At 37.4% G+C, this 15,920-nt stretch overlaps 1 protein-coding gene across 1 annotated transcript in view; it reads right to left on the bottom strand.

The window, feature by feature from the left end:
• Positions 1-2,748: 2,748 nt before the first annotated feature.
• LOC131253207 (V-type proton ATPase subunit a1) overlaps positions 2,749-15,920 on the bottom strand; it is an 83,506-nt gene continuing 70,334 nt past the window's right edge. Inside the window, exons 13-18 of the mRNA XM_058254105.1 lie at positions 8,584-8,790; positions 8,298-8,481; positions 8,078-8,161; positions 5,277-5,470; positions 5,115-5,174; positions 2,749-3,395 (exon numbers count right to left, since the gene is read on the bottom strand). Of these exons, the coding sequence (XP_058110088.1) occupies positions 3,191-3,395; positions 5,115-5,174; positions 5,277-5,470; positions 8,078-8,161; positions 8,298-8,481; positions 8,584-8,790 (934 nt within the window). The 3' untranslated portion in view covers positions 2,749-3,190. The remainder of the gene's footprint in view (positions 3,396-5,114; positions 5,175-5,276; positions 5,471-8,077; positions 8,162-8,297; positions 8,482-8,583; positions 8,791-15,920) is intronic.

Raw genomic sequence — 15,920 nt, 5'->3', positions numbered from 1 at the left:
ATTTTTTCTATGGTGTGGTCCACCTGAGATTTAGATCTACCTCATTTTTGGTATCAAGACATGAAATTATCTTTCAAAATAGATGGACGGCATGGATAAAACACATACATCATGATGGGGTCCACATAGCACCGACCATAGCCACCTGGCCAGGGGAAGCGTAACTAGTCAAACCACGTTCAAAAGTCTGGATAGGAAGTGTATCGCGAGTAACTCAGTACCATAAGTGCCTATTTGGCCAGGCAAATCCCATGGGATTAGGAGGGATGGGATGGATTTTAAGGTAATGATGGTGGTGTCAGTGGATTGGTTTAAGATCCATGGGATTGCTAGATCCCGGGACACCTTCGCTGGGTCTGTTTGGCACGCCTGGCATATCTCGAGATTTTACCTTCCAATCCGTCCAACCAAGGGATGGGATCAATTTTAAGGTAATGATGGTGATGTCAGTGGATTGTTTTAAGATCCATGGGATTGCTTATATGCCGGGACAAGTTTACCGGGTCTGTTTGGCTCGTCGTGCATTTCTCAGGATATTGTGATCCCTTCCCTCCTAATACCGTGGGATCGGTCGGACCAAACATGCCCTAAGCGTACTAAGTAAAACCTGTAGGGCTCACCATGATTTATTTATTTTATCCACTCCGTCCTTCCATTTTAGCATATAATTTTATTGCATGAGCTCAAAAATGAAGCTATAAAAATCTTAAGTGGACCACATCATAGGAAAAGTATGAATTGAACATCTACCATTGAAAAATTCTGGGAGGCCACGGAAGTTTTGGATCAAGTTGGTATTTTAGTTTTCCCTTCATCCACTTGTGATCTTATGAACAGGTTGGATGACAAATAAACATCACTTTGAACCATTGGAATATTTCAATGGTGGAAATCATTATTCCCACTGTTTCGTGTGGTATGGTCCACTTGAGCTTTGGATATGCTTCAATTTTGGGCTCAACCACTATAATGATATGGAAAAACGGATCCACGGTGTGGACAAACCAAATACATTAACTGTGGGCCCAACTGAGTTTACTCAGCACATGCGAGCGTAATGAGTAACTCAGTACGCAATCCGATTTCATCTCGATTAGACGTTGTACCACAAACGAGGGAAACAGATTAGCTACTCCCCTTGCCACTAGCCATGTGGGCCCTACCATGAAGTATGTCTTTTATCCGTGCCGTTCATCGATTTTTACATATCATTTTAGGCTTAATTCCAAAAATGAGATGGATATAAATCTCAGGTGGACCACACCACAGGAAAACAATAGTGATTGGATATCCACCATTAAAATCATACTTAAGGCCCACTGTACTATTTATTTGACATCCAATATGTTGATTAGATCATACAGACCTGGATGAAGGAAAACAAAAAAAAAAAAAAAAACAAAGATCGATCCAAAACTTTTATGGACCCGAAAGGTTTTTAATGGTCAACGTTCAATCAACACTTTTTCAATCTCTCCCTTTTTTATATATATATATATATATATATATATATATAACTCGTGAGAACTTTTTGAAAGCTATCATACATGATGTGATTATGTGATTCTAAAATCTAAACGGCCCAGGTGATGCACCCCATGAAACCCTTGGGACCAACTTTTAGTTTGATAAAGAACTTTGGTGGGCCATGAAAAAGGAAAACGGTTTCCTCCCTTGATTTGCATCTACTTGCTATGGCCACCAAAGTTTTAGATGAGGTAAAAATTGGTCCCGTTACATGAACTATTCAGATTAGACCCCATGACACGTATGCACGTGCGCCGGTGAGCATGCCTCTATGTATATAGAGAGGGATGTGCACCATTGCACATTGTCATGGGCATAGAATTTGAACGGTTCATATGATGTAGCACCCCTTGAAACCTTATGGACCTAATTTTCAGCCTGATCCAAAACTTTAGTGGGCCATAGCAAAGTGAAAATGCAAATCAACAGAGGAAATTGTTTCCTTTTGCCATGGCCCACTAGAGTTTCAGATGAGGCTGAAAATTAGGCTTTTAAGGTTTCAAGGGGTGTCACGTCACGTGGACCATTCAGATTTTTTTTTCTTTTTTTTTTTGTTAGCTTGTTAGTACACCCAACACCCACTGCAAGTTCACGCTTCATTGTTAGCCACCCCCGCTAGGGAATTGAATACCAAGACCTCAGTGTTGAAACGAGTTATCTTCTGTGGGCCACCCTGTGATGTGTGTTGGACATCAATGATGTGCATTTGATGGGTCCCCTTTTGGTTGTGGAATATCCCAAAAATCAGCCGTATACAATACTTAGTTGGGCCATACCATCTAAAACCATGTAGAGACATGCTAAAAACATATAAAAGCACTTGGCAGGCCCACCTGAGTTTTGGATGCTGCTGAAACTTGGGCTGACCCCTCATTCAAATGGGACACACACAATGGATGGACTGGATTTGTGAACGATATCTTGGTGGGCCCAATAAATGATTATGAATGTTTTAATGGAAGGGTAACTCCTTTCAACTGTTGTATGTGGTGTGGCCCACCCAAGTCATGGATTGACTTGATTTTTAAGCCCGTGGCCCACCATGAAACGGTGCATCTGACGGATGGGGTAGATGTTTGACACACATCACGGTGGGGCCACACAGCTGGACCTCATGGAAGTTCCCATGAGGGATCTCATAGTACCATTTCCCATATATATATATATAAGCTCGAGTGAAATTTTTTAGGCGAAGTCAAGTCTCGAGTTCGGCAACCTTGGTTCAAGCGGCAACTACAGTAAAAAATGCCATTTCCATCTTATTCTTCATGTGCTATACAAATAGAGTAACAATGGTCTCTTTAACTGACTAAAGGAGACAAAAAAGAAAAGATTAGTTTCCCGCAAAATCCACACATTTGTGTGTTGAAATATTTCAATATTTTTCTCCATTAAGACACGAGCCACTCTGCGCTCGTTTACATTACAACAAGAGATATTCATGGCCTAGAATTTTACAAGAGCTCTCAACCGTTGATTTTTCTAGGATTCGGATCCCTATGGTAACAGCTCCCAGAAATATCTGAATAGGAATTTCACTTGGTGCAGCAACAACAAAAGCCTCTGATGCATGAACAGAGCTCGATCTGATTGCATACTTTGGTCATTCTTGTTGCTTGTTGTTTGTATTTTTCTGGTTAGCAGATAGGCTTCTCTGAAGGGATCAATCTTCCTCATCGGCCAGTGTGGTGAAAGAAAAGGGTCTAAACTTGTAGCCATCACCCTGGTAGAACTTGTTTTGGAATTCAACCCAATGGAGACGCAAGGCATGAAGGAAGGCGCTGAGAGTCTCCATCATGAGTAATATGAATGCTGTAGCAAAGGCAAAAACTGCAAGGCCCACCAGCCTGATGATAATGTTGTCATACCTGTTACAACCACCAAATTCATTCACTAGTATCAAAGTGCACATTAATGACTTCAACTATGCTCAGATGGTGTACTAGAACGTGCTTCAAATGTTATTTGGTTTCTTACCATCATTTATTGACCTTTCGAAAATGAAGGGTGCTCTTGTGCAACTCATTTGCATCATGTCATGGCATAAGTAACTCATAAAGTTATTGTCATGGTGAGGGTCAGATCATCAATCTAGAGTCTAGACCGATCATCAGGTGTGAGCAATGTTTTAAATATCGACGATATCGGCCGAAATATCCCACGATATATCTTGTATCCCACGTGCGATGTGAAATGTACAAGTAGTGCCGATGTATCCCACACGTTCGATCCGGTGAACATTTTCAATTTCTGACCCCCTTTTTTGTTGAAATTATGTTGAATCAATCTCAAATGTTTACAAATCCATTGGTTCTTCATGTTTTGCATGGAAAATCATGGAGTTTTGATTTCGATATCCATTGGTTTTTCTTTTTTTCTTTTTTCTCCTTTTTTTTAAAAACCAGCTAACAATTGAGACTAATTTCAAAGTATGTAAGAGCATTTGATAAAATGATCATCACATACACTCTAATTTCAACATTTAAGTGTAAGTGGTCAGATTTGGGAAAATTAGGGAAAATTCAAAATTTTCCCAATTTGTCCCAAATTGCATGCAATGTTGCACTCCAATCATGAAATTAATCATGTATGAGGGCAGATCTATTGATTTGTTAAGTCCTTGTCAATTTTCAGAAAAAAAAAAAAAAAAAAGCGGTTTTTCATTTAAAAATTATAAAAATTATTAAATTATTATTATTTTTTTTCGAAATTTCCCTTCTACTTCAAAGTATTTAGGAGTTGTTTGATGAAATGATCATCACATACACTTTAAATGTTACGCATTCAATTTGAATATAGTTGCATTACTTTAGTCAAACAGCGCATAGCTTATGACCCTATACAAAAGAAATATATTATGTGCACTTCCTTTTTGAGATGTTATGATTTAAAACTGTGTATTATGGTCTTTTTTTAACAATCCCTAAAGTTTCATTGAAAAATTCAACCATTTCCCAATGTTTCCCCAGGTTTCCCAAAAAGTGTGATAAATTACACGATACAAACGATATATTCCGTGCGATAACCGATACGTATCTGTATCCAAAGGATGCCATATGTAACGCGATACCGATATTTTGAACACTAGGTGTAAGTCACAGTGGATGATTGGTCAATCCCCAAAAAATTTACCAAATGTATGATCATGGTCATGCAATCTGCCCATCCATATATCCAGTAGACATGATATAAAAAGAGTTGAATTTACAGAATTCTTCTTCAAATAAGATAGGACACTGAATTAAGAAGGCCGAGCACTTTATCTCAGAAATGAATGCTGCAAGTGCAAAATTGTATTCTTTGGGAGATGGGGGCACATTTTGTAGGGACTAACATTAACAAACAGATAACATCTTGTCATTAACTGTAACAAATAATTAGCTGAAATTACGCAAATAATTTATAGGCACGCAATTATCATGCACTGCATACTTAAAGATGTCATTCATCTAATATACTCACCGTCCTAATGCATGTGCCCCTTTCAATGTCTATTCTAATTCTTGCAAAGAATTGAAAGGCTACTAATGTAGGTTCCCATAAAAACCATAAGCATTGTGGAAGGAAAGATTTAGGTCACAACTCACCCCCAAGCAAGGAGAAGGACTTTCTCGTAGAAAACAGTTGACAACTCTGAATGAGCCAAGCTGAGGAAGAACAGATAATATTAGCATAATATTAGCTGAATATATATATATATATTCTTTGACAGTTGGCAGTGAACTGAAATGAGAGAAACCATGACTTGCCTGAGAGCCCAGAGCCGAAGGTATGATGCAGTATTTGATACCGCACCCAACACAAATTCAATCGAATGTATCATTTGATGCACAAATACCTCAGTGAAATTGAACTCCTCATGGTGTAGGCGTGCAGAATCAGGTTCCACATCAAGGTCCATCTCAGAAGTACCAAGGATGCCATAAGTGCGACCTTGAAATCTCTAGAAAACATGCCACAGGGAAAAAAAGAAACCAACAACTATTTTACAAACTTCCCAACACCTTGGAGAATTTTTAATTCATCCTCCTCTTCTGACATTGTAGACACGGTATCACAAAAACACTATCATCATGGTAAGAAAACTTGCAATTACATAGCAGAAGCTAAAATTTCTTTCTTAGCACATAAATTCATCACTAGGATTTTAAGAGTTTTTAGAGTGCCATCCAGATAATAAAACATAAACAACTTTAGAATGAATAAATACATATTTTGGAAACTCCTGATTTCCAGGAAACACATAAATATTATTGCCAGAATGTGGTGTGGATGACATTGTGTTTGTTGTCCAAGAGAGTAAAGAGGGTATAAATGCTAAATTAGAGGTTTAAAGGATCTAGAGTCTAGAGGCTTAAAATTAGCAGAACCAAGTATTTGGAATGCAGCTTTAGTAGGAATAGTTATGAAAGCAAGGCTTTAGTACAAACATGATGGTCAATATATTCCTCAAAGAGATTTGTTTCATTACCTAGGCTCTATTATTAAAAACAATGGGGAGATTGACAAGCATGTTTCCAATAGAAGTAAATCTACATGGATCAAATGGATGCGTCTAGAGTGTTGTGTGATCAAGTGATCGTTGCATGACACTGAAAATAGGGGTAAATTTTACAAGACTTATTCAACCAACTATGATTTATGAAGTTGGAGTGATGGGAAGTATAAAGGCAACATGACCAGAGATTGAGTGCTACAAAGATGAGGATGCTCAGCTGGATGTGTGGCATGATTAGAAAGGATAGAATTATGTATGAGGAGATCGACAGAAGCATAGTACTTCCTGTAAATAAAAATGATGAAGAGCATATTGAGATGGGTCACTTCCAACAAAAGATGAAAGTGATGGAGATCATATAATGATGGGTCATGTGCAATGAAGACCAGAGATGGCTCCAGGCTCCAGTAAGGAGAGGAACGTTGATTAGGGCTGAAGGGCTTCAAAAGAGGAAAAAGAGAGACCAAAAAGGACTTGGGTCGGTGGTGATGAGAGATATGAAGGTATTCACTTACCAAAGATAGGGCTTTTAGCTAAAACAATTGGTGAAACAGGATTATGTGTCAACCCACAAATAGTTGATATGATGATGACAGCAAAGATATGAAGATGATATTTTAAGGCACAATTTTAGTAAGCCCAGGGATGTAATTGTCATTTTGTTAGTTTTAGAAAGATTGAAATTTAAGCCTAATTTTTTCATGTAATGAGACATGATAATTAGGCCACAACTTGGGTTTCTAGGAGTCCTATGAGACATTTTGGAAATTACATAATCCAAGTTTTATAATATTTTGACAATGTTACCACCTTCATCACCATGATTGAATTTTCTAAATCATTATCCAGCGAGATGTTTGATGGAGGAAGCACTGAAGAACCTTTTCAACTATTTCCCTTTCACTGCTCAGATGTATGAATTAATATTTTCCTTGTGTGAAGTTTGCTGGGTCTCTTTGGCTTTCTAAGGAGCCAATTGTTAGGAGGAAATTTTTTTTGCTACTATTAAGGTGACACAATCATGTCAACCTTTGGAGAATTTGAGAGGAAAACAATATTAGGAAATTTCTGAGGGAAGGAAACAAGTACCCTTGGCTTTTACAGGGTTACAAGAGTGGTTATAACCTGGAAACTCATCCACTAATATCTTATCAGCCTCTTCTTATTCTTCTTCTTCTTCTTTATGATGACAGGGTATCCCCGCCCCCTTTTTAAGGCGAGACTAATCCTTGCAGATTCACGCTATCACCCGCAAACCACGTGCATCAGGTAAGGCAAAGGGAGGGGAATCGAACTCATCTATGTGGGGAGCAAACCCACGAGGCTAGCCATTCGCCCAAACCCCGGGCAGGTTATCTTATCAGCCTCTTACCAAGGATTGTTGAGAATTTGACAAATTGTGGCTTTGGAGAATTTGGAGGTAGAGTAGGTTGTATCTAGATTGATGCCACCATTGAAAAAAATATAATGTACAACCTTCGCATGGGCATTTGCTACATGTTGATTTTAGCCTAAGGAAATTGCAGATTCCCTTAGTAACTGTGCATTCTCAATTCACAGCTTTGTATGGGCACTTTGATTCTGATTGTTATTTGATGCTTTGCTTTGATTGTACTCTTGTTTTATTCTTTCAATAAATTTATGATCGAAATATCTCTCAAAAAATCAAATTTATAGTCACCAAAAAATCATTTGATAGCTCTTTTAGTAGGACAAATAGGTAATGTTGTATCAAACTTGAGAGATCAAAATCACTGGATAACTGGTATGCCCACTTAAATAGAATCTCATATTCAATTTGCGCTGTTTCCGATTTTATGACTATTCTAATTTACAATATTTTTAAATTTTGAGCAAAATGTCTTAAAGTGAAGATTCAAACTTCAAGTCATAAGATCTCAAAATAATGTTATTGACATTTTATGCAATGTATTTCAACTGCAAATGAAGCTTCTTGGCTACGAATCAGAAGATTCAAATCATAAATCATAGGATCTTCAAAATAAGGGCCATTGCCTTCAGTGATATCCATGATGTGTCAGATCAAAATACCTCTGAATGAAGCTTCTTCAAGATGAATGGTTTTGGAAAGAGCATCCAAGGAACAGCTATAATAGCCAAAAACAACAACACGATCTGCAAAAAAATAAAATAAAATAAAATAAAGGAGCCACACACACTCTAAGCAAGTTGGACACTAAAAACAAGAAATAAGTGAAAATAATTGCATTGACATTTGAAAAGCAATGGCTGATAAGTGTAAGATTCAAACCTGCAGTGGTTTCTGGCCCCAAAACAACTGATTCTCCCCAAGATCATCAGTGGGACTCAAGAACATGTAAATCATTACATGATACAAATCAGCTTGGGAGCCTGTGCACCACTTGATGATGATTAGAAGAGAAAGATACCCAAAGAGGCTGTTAAGAAAGATCATCTGCGGCACAAACTGGTACCTAACAAAGAAGAAGGAAAAATTGGAACTTTCTTTGCTATTTCCTTTTTAAAGATGTAGCAATAACCAGAAGAGAAAAGTAATGAAAGGAAGTAACACCCACCTTATATCTAAGGAGCTCCCAAAGAACTTCGCATTAAAGTAACTTAAAAGAATTCCTGCGTTCATCTGAGTCACACCTAATATAATAGACATCTTCATTTTGAGGGAGTTCAGGAAAGGCAGCTCAGAACGACTTCCACGCCAGCTGGGGTCTACACCAAACCGGTAAGGCTCCCGGTATTTGATTAGACCAGCAGTATTAGCATCACTGACAAGGGAACATGAAATTATCTTTAGATTCTTAAAATATGATGACTGAAAAACAAAACCCAAAAAAAAAAAAAAAAAATTAAATGAAAGGAATGAATCACAAGATACTGCACTTAAATTGCAGAAAGGAAATTGAAACATTTTCAACACGAGTATTATCCAAGCAGCAACAAATATAGCAGTCTCAAGAAATCACGAAGCAAGAAAACAGTGCTCCAAAATTGAGCAAGTGACACAGTGATAAAAAAAAATTCAATAAGAACAACAGTGTGGTTAAAGCATTAGAAGAAAGCAAAAATAAAAATAAAAATAAAAATAATTTAAAAAAAAAAGGGTAATATAAAGGACAGAAGCATTTTAAAATCAGATTTAAAACTTCCGTAGACAATGATGATTTACTACCAAGATCCCAGAATGTGATGAACCAAAATAGCTTGAATGACAAAAATGATCTCCTGTAGAAACCTCATTGAAATGCCAATATTATGTAAAACTATGGCAGCACCCAACTAAATTAAGAGAATCCACTAGTTGGAAGTCCATCAAGCTGCAGAAATATGGGAAAAATTACGGCAATCAAGTATCGGTAGCATTGAAGAACTTATGCTGGAAATCCACAATTAAGTAACAAACATCGAGAACAAACGAAAGAGAGATCATGCAACCGAAGATGTCCAAAAGAGCTGCTTCTCTCTCCATTCAGGTGCCCAGCAAAGTGGTTGGTAAAATAGAATCAATGCAGAAGTTTCTGTGGAATGACTGGGAGGAGAGCCACAAATATAATCTCGTGGCTTGGAAAGAAGAGTATAAGCCTATTAACCTTGGAGGTGTAGGCATAAAGGCTCATCCAACATGTAAATTCAGCACTACCTGGAAAATGGTAATGGAGGATCAGAAATGGTAAGGTTACACTTCTGGAGAATATTCTGATAGCAAAATATGGTTGGGATGTCAACAGTCCTAATCAAAGAGGTTCCACCATCACAGAACGATTTCATCAGTCTATACTGATTTCCATAATCATACCAAATATTGGGTTGGGGCTGGAGATTGAAAACAGCTCTGGGGAAAACATTGTTCGGAGATACACCGCTTCCCATCCTTTTTGAGCCACTTTTTGAGATTGCAGAAAACAGAGGAAGTTCAATAGTCAGCTATTTTCAGAGGCTAGCAGGCAAAATAGCATGGGGGACCATCGAGGTCTTCTTTACCCATGACATGGACGCAGGTCCAGGAAAAAAAGGAAGGGCGATGTGGAGGTTAGCTTTGTTGGACGGCCTTTGGGCTCTTTGGGGAGGGGAATAACCACTGCTTTTGGAACAGTAGTGGGTCAACTTTGGAAGTCTTTAAAAGAGCAAAACCTGATGTATTGGAGTTCTCTCTTTTTCTTTTTCTTTTCATTTCTTGGGTTTCTTGTTCTCTTTTTTCTAGCTACAGCTTAAGCTTTCGTTTTCAATAAAATCTCATTACCTTTCAATAAAATAAAATAAAATGTGTGTGTTTGAGAGCCAGGGGGGTGTTGTGGGTGGGTTTGGTGATCTTTGAGACGAATCTCGCATCCAAATGCCAGCTCTCTTAGAAGAAATCTACACTCAGTGAACATGAGTTGACAGAAGGATATGGGACGTTGAAGCTGACAGCAGAAATTCAGTTTGATCCTCCTATCAAGCCTCTCTACCTGAGTTCTGATCATCCTTGGATTGCCCTCTGCGGTTTCATCCAAGGTTACCTGGACCGTGGAGCGCTCCGATGAGTGATTCATGAACAGGTACAGGTACACTATTTCCTCCTGTACATGATACACTAGGGGTAGAATCATGCTGGTCGCTTCGATACATACTATTGAGTATGCATGCTATTTATGTATGTCCAGAATTGATATTCCAATTTATGTATGGCATGATGAATGTTAGAATTATAAATCCTGCATGCCTAGTAGAATGTTATAGTTATGATCTGCATGGCTGATATTATGTTATGTGTGCCTGATGTTACATAAATCAAATAATAAAATCACTACATTGTAAATATAAGTCAGTGTTTCAAATAGCCGCCCGTAGCGTAGCAGTAGCGTGGCCGTAGCGCTACATAGCGTCCCAAATAACGTAAAGCGTACGCTACAGCTAGGTAGCATGTAGCGTCCGTAGTGTAAGCTACAATGTATTTTTTTACTATTTTAGTTTTTTATTATTTTTCCAGGTTTTCATTGTTTCTAATGTTGAGAAATGTGACGCTTGTATTGTACTTGATACTTTTAACCTATGGGATTTTTATTTCTTTTCATAATTGTAACTGGTGATTTCAATTAGACATTATTAATTAAAGTAGTTTGCTTAGAAAGTTGTTGATGTGATAATTATTTGATTTGGCATGTATATGTGGATTGGCTTTTGATAAATGATAACTAATAACTTTTTTGAACATGCTTATAATTGATAAAATGAATCATCTTTAGGCATTTTTTTATTTTTTTTCCCTTTTTTTTCACTATTTATTATATTTGTCCTATTTTAAAATTAAAAAATAGAAGTATCGTGTAGCTTACGCTACACGCTACATATCTACGCTACACGCTATAGAGGGGCTGAGCGCTACGCATCACGCTACCGCTATTTAAAACATTGATATAAGTGTAAACACAACCAACAATAAGAATGCATATTGTAACTTCTGGTGAGTCAAAATAGCAATCTGGATCATAAATAACCGATAATCCAGATTGTGGGATCTGGAACAGAAAATGTTTGGGGGTTGGCGATTTCAGTATGATTGGTTTGAACAGGTGGGGTCCCCTGAAACTCAGCACATAGTGTTGGATGGTTTGTTTGAACAAAATATTAACACTGGATCATCTCAAGAGCAAGGGCTTATCTTTACCCAACAGATGTTTGATGTGTGACGCAGGGATGGATGTGATGAGGTTGATCACCGTCTTCCTCAAGGGGATAATTACTCCGAATCCACGGAGCTTCTCCGGACTCCTCACAGAGAATCCTCGAATCCACGAGGAAAAATAAAAACTAGAAATCGGAAATAAATTGATTGATGATAAAAACGAATTTACAATCCTTTAAATAGTGATACCAAACTTAGGAAGAAGTTTTAGAATCAAACTTCCTAAAATTCGTGACTTACTATAAATAGTAAACTTACTATTTATAGACAGTCATGATTCCTATTAGACTTCATGGTTTTCTGTCAAAAATAGTAAGTGTCCTAGTTGGCCTAACCACATTACTCTCCTAAATTTTCTAAGCCCTTTTCATGTTGGGTACACCTCCTAAAGCTCAAAGGATGAAGAGTTATGATTGAACTAAAACTTATTATATATGGCAAAAAAGAAATTATAGAGGATTTTCGATCGTCAATCTGATGGAATCTCGCAAATTCCGCATGGGCAACCTGGCATAGTGGGGTTGGGTGGCTAAAGTAGCTTCTCCTACCCAGTGTTCGAAGTATCGGTATCGCTACAAGTTTCACTGGCCAGGGATACGGAAACAATATCAATATCGCCGATAATATCGCTGATAACCAGAAATGCAGGGAAACATAGAAAAAATGGTGGGATTTTCAGCGAAACCTCAGGAGATGTTAAAATGGACATATATGTATATTTAGAAATTAAATAAATAAATAAATAAAAATAAAAATTGTAAAAAGAATGCATACATAACAAGTTTTACATTTAATGGGGCCTTAAAAGCATGTGTTGTTGTAAGAAATCAGTCCAACCATCCCATCCAACCTATTTAACCATCCAACCTTCCATCCAAACATCCATCTATATTGCAAAATATCAATAACACATGATATTTCACCAAGAAATCATCAAAAATTGGAAGGGAAACGAAAGACTGGTCTCAATAACACGTATGTTGTGATATTGATAATATCGAGATATTATCAATGATAAATTAAACACTACATGCTACCATGTGCCCATGAAAAAAAAAAAAATGAAATAAAAATTTACTATTAAAATATCGTCGATACACTTATGATACAAGCATTACCTAGAATTTATGTAGTTGAAAATATTGGCGATACATTGGTAATATTGATGCATTGGCAATACAAGTGACACCTTGAATTCGCATAGTTGAAAATATTGGCGATTACATTAGAGATATTGATACGCTGACAATACTTTGCGATACATTGCTAATACTTGAAATTTCTAATACTTCCAACGTTATCAGTATCGCTACCAGTGTTATCAGTATTGCTGAGCTGGAGATAAATATAATATCGGAGATAATTCGAACACTGCTCCTACCCCAAAATCATACATGGTACATCGAATAACTCATTCCGGTTTGCGAGATATGCCTGTTTTAGGGTTCTGACGGTCCTGATCACTTCCGCCTCCGATCGGGCCTTCTCTGCTCCATCTTGGACATGAAAGTGTCTGCGACCCGCTCTACATCAATGTGTCTTGAAGCAGAAGAGAATATGTCACACCTTTCAGCTCTTTCACTTCGCACATCTGGTTTTTGTTTTCTGCCAAGTTTGGTATTGCTAGGATGATTCCAGATTTGGTGAGCTCTCGAATTTGAGGCTAGTGGTCCAATGCTTAGCGTAAAGTTGGTTTCTGTGAAAGCTGGTTACCAGGGCAACTCTGTGATGCTTACGGCTACAAAGGAAGATTTTTAAAGGGAAAGGCAAGTAAGTGCTATATCAGTTAAAAGTTTTGGGCTGGTCATGGAATAATATAAGCAAGATAAGGTGTTGAGAGGTATTCCAATCCAACCACTCAGGTCCAATTAGGCAGAAATGTTGAGGTGTGGCTGGGGCCCAGCGATTATCAAAGAAAATGGCAAAATCCTCCAAAAGGATTTTTCAATCTCAACTTTGGCAGGAGTTCAGTGGGGAACCCGGGTGCCACTGAGGTTGGTAGTTAAGAAAGGAATCATCTGGGAGAAACAATACTGGAAATTTTGGTTCTGTTGGGAGTGCAGTATTCAAATTATGTCGAAGCTGCCACTCGTAAGATTAGTTGTTAACTGCAACCTCAGTCCAATAATAATGAAGGGATTCATGCAATGCAATCAAATGGATTAATGTAGCAGCTTCCCTTAGGGCGTTGCAAACCTTGCGAGGAAGCACTAGACCTATGTTCAGCCATTTCATGCCATTCTCTCATGTGAATCATATCGCAAACTCAGAGGCTGATTAGCTAGCTGGCAAAGAAGGGTGATAAAGGAAGCAGATGATGGTTGTGGATAAGGGATGAGGATTCCCCGTTACATTAGAGTTTATGCTGTTTTTTGTATATTTAGCTTTTCTGGCAGGTATATTGTTCCTTGGCTGGTCTGAGCTGCAGTTTATATCCTCTTCCTTCTTTTTTCTTAATAGAACTTATGCCAATCATCCAAAAATAAAAAATAAATATAAAAATAAAAAGCTACATGCCCCGATCCTAGAGCGTGAAACAGAAAACTACAGACAACCCACAAATCTGTTTTCATATCAAGAACAATCCCTCTTCAGATCAAGAACAAAAAGAGAGTTCATATGATCAATGTTTTCTGTATCGCTATCGCATAATGTATCGCAACCTTGGGTTACGGATATTTATCAGTTATCACATGAGATTATAAGTTGTAAGTTGCATCACCTAATGTTTCGCTATTGTTGGGAAACATGGAGAGACATTGGAAAATTGGTTGAATTTTTCAATGAAATTTTAGGGATCGTTAAAAAAGACATCAATAAACACCTAGAAATCAAAACATTACAAAAAAAAAGTGCACAAAATAGGTTTCCATTGTATGGCATCCTAATCTATTAGCAGTCTAACTAAACTGATGCAAGTATATTCAAAGTTTATTCATATAATTTATAAATGTTAGAAGACGTGTATGGAAACACAAGCAATACATTCAAAAGCAACAGAAGAATCACAAGATCAAGTTGTATATATGTTTGGACACAGATTGCAACCGATTTGCGAGAAATTGAAAATTTGTTATTTTCCCAATTTTCTGCAACTCGGCCCATCTCCCCCAAATTTCAAAACTGAAGCTATAAATCCATGATTTTTAATGCAAAAAATGAAGAATCATGGATTTATAATCATCTGACGTTGATTAAACATGATTTACAACAACAACAACAAAAAGGATTGAAAACCCAAAATGCTCACTTGATCAAATAAGTGATATATATAGGCACCACGTGTGTTTCATATCACATAGGTGGGATACAAGATATACTAGCCGATGTTGTCGATGCTGAAAACATTGATACGACTAAAAAACTGAAGAAGTGTTCCACATCCTAAGTCTGAAGCCTCACAAACAACATACTATAGAAATAATCCAAACATCCTTGTTTAAGCCCAAACTCAACCCTAATTCAAAGGAACTACAATACTCTCTCAAAAGTACCCCTCTAAGATGTGTTTCTGAAAAGAAGATAACTCATGAATAGAAGTTTAAAAATTGATTATGTAATTTACCAAGCTAAGAGAAAAATAAAAATTAATGAACTAAAATCAAATCTCAGAATCTCTCTTTCACTTTCACCATGGTAACACCTCAGAAGCCATCCTTAGTAGGAAGCAAATAATTAAGAGACCCATAGAATTTAGTGGAAATGAGTCAAACTCCCTCAACCTTCTGAATTTATTCTGCTACTCTACTGGGATGGTGGAAAGCTGGAAGCTAAACATAGATGACAATTCGATAGGTAATCCTAGGGCTTCAGGAGCAAGTAGCATACTAAGAGATGATAGGGGTATTATAAAACTCATATTCTCTAGTGTTCCTCTACTGGGGACTCTAATTAGGCATAACTGGAAACAACCAAAGTTGGACTAAGATTTCCTTTGATTCGCTTGGTTTGGTGGATTAGCTTATTGTGGAAGGTGACTCAGAGTTTGCTACCACGTCAGTCTCAAGAAAGAAACCTTGTCCATGGGAGGGGGGTTGTGTTCACACAAATTTTCATTTATTCTTTTAATAAAGTTAGCCTTAGCAAGATAAATAGGACCTACAAAGTGCCATCACTGACAAGAAGATGAAGGCTACTGCAAGGCTCAAATAGGTTAATAGTTGACTATGTATGACCAATACATAAAAACTATGATACCCTAGTGTTGTAAATCATCACTCAAAGTATCCCTAG

Source organism: Magnolia sinica, chromosome 8 (genome assembly GCF_029962835.1).
Source record: "Magnolia sinica isolate HGM2019 chromosome 8, MsV1, whole genome shotgun sequence".
Taxonomy (NCBI): Eukaryota; Viridiplantae; Streptophyta; class Magnoliopsida; order Magnoliales; family Magnoliaceae; genus Magnolia; species Magnolia sinica.
Note: the sequence above shows the minus strand (reverse complement) of the source record. Positions and strands in the feature narration are given on the sequence as shown.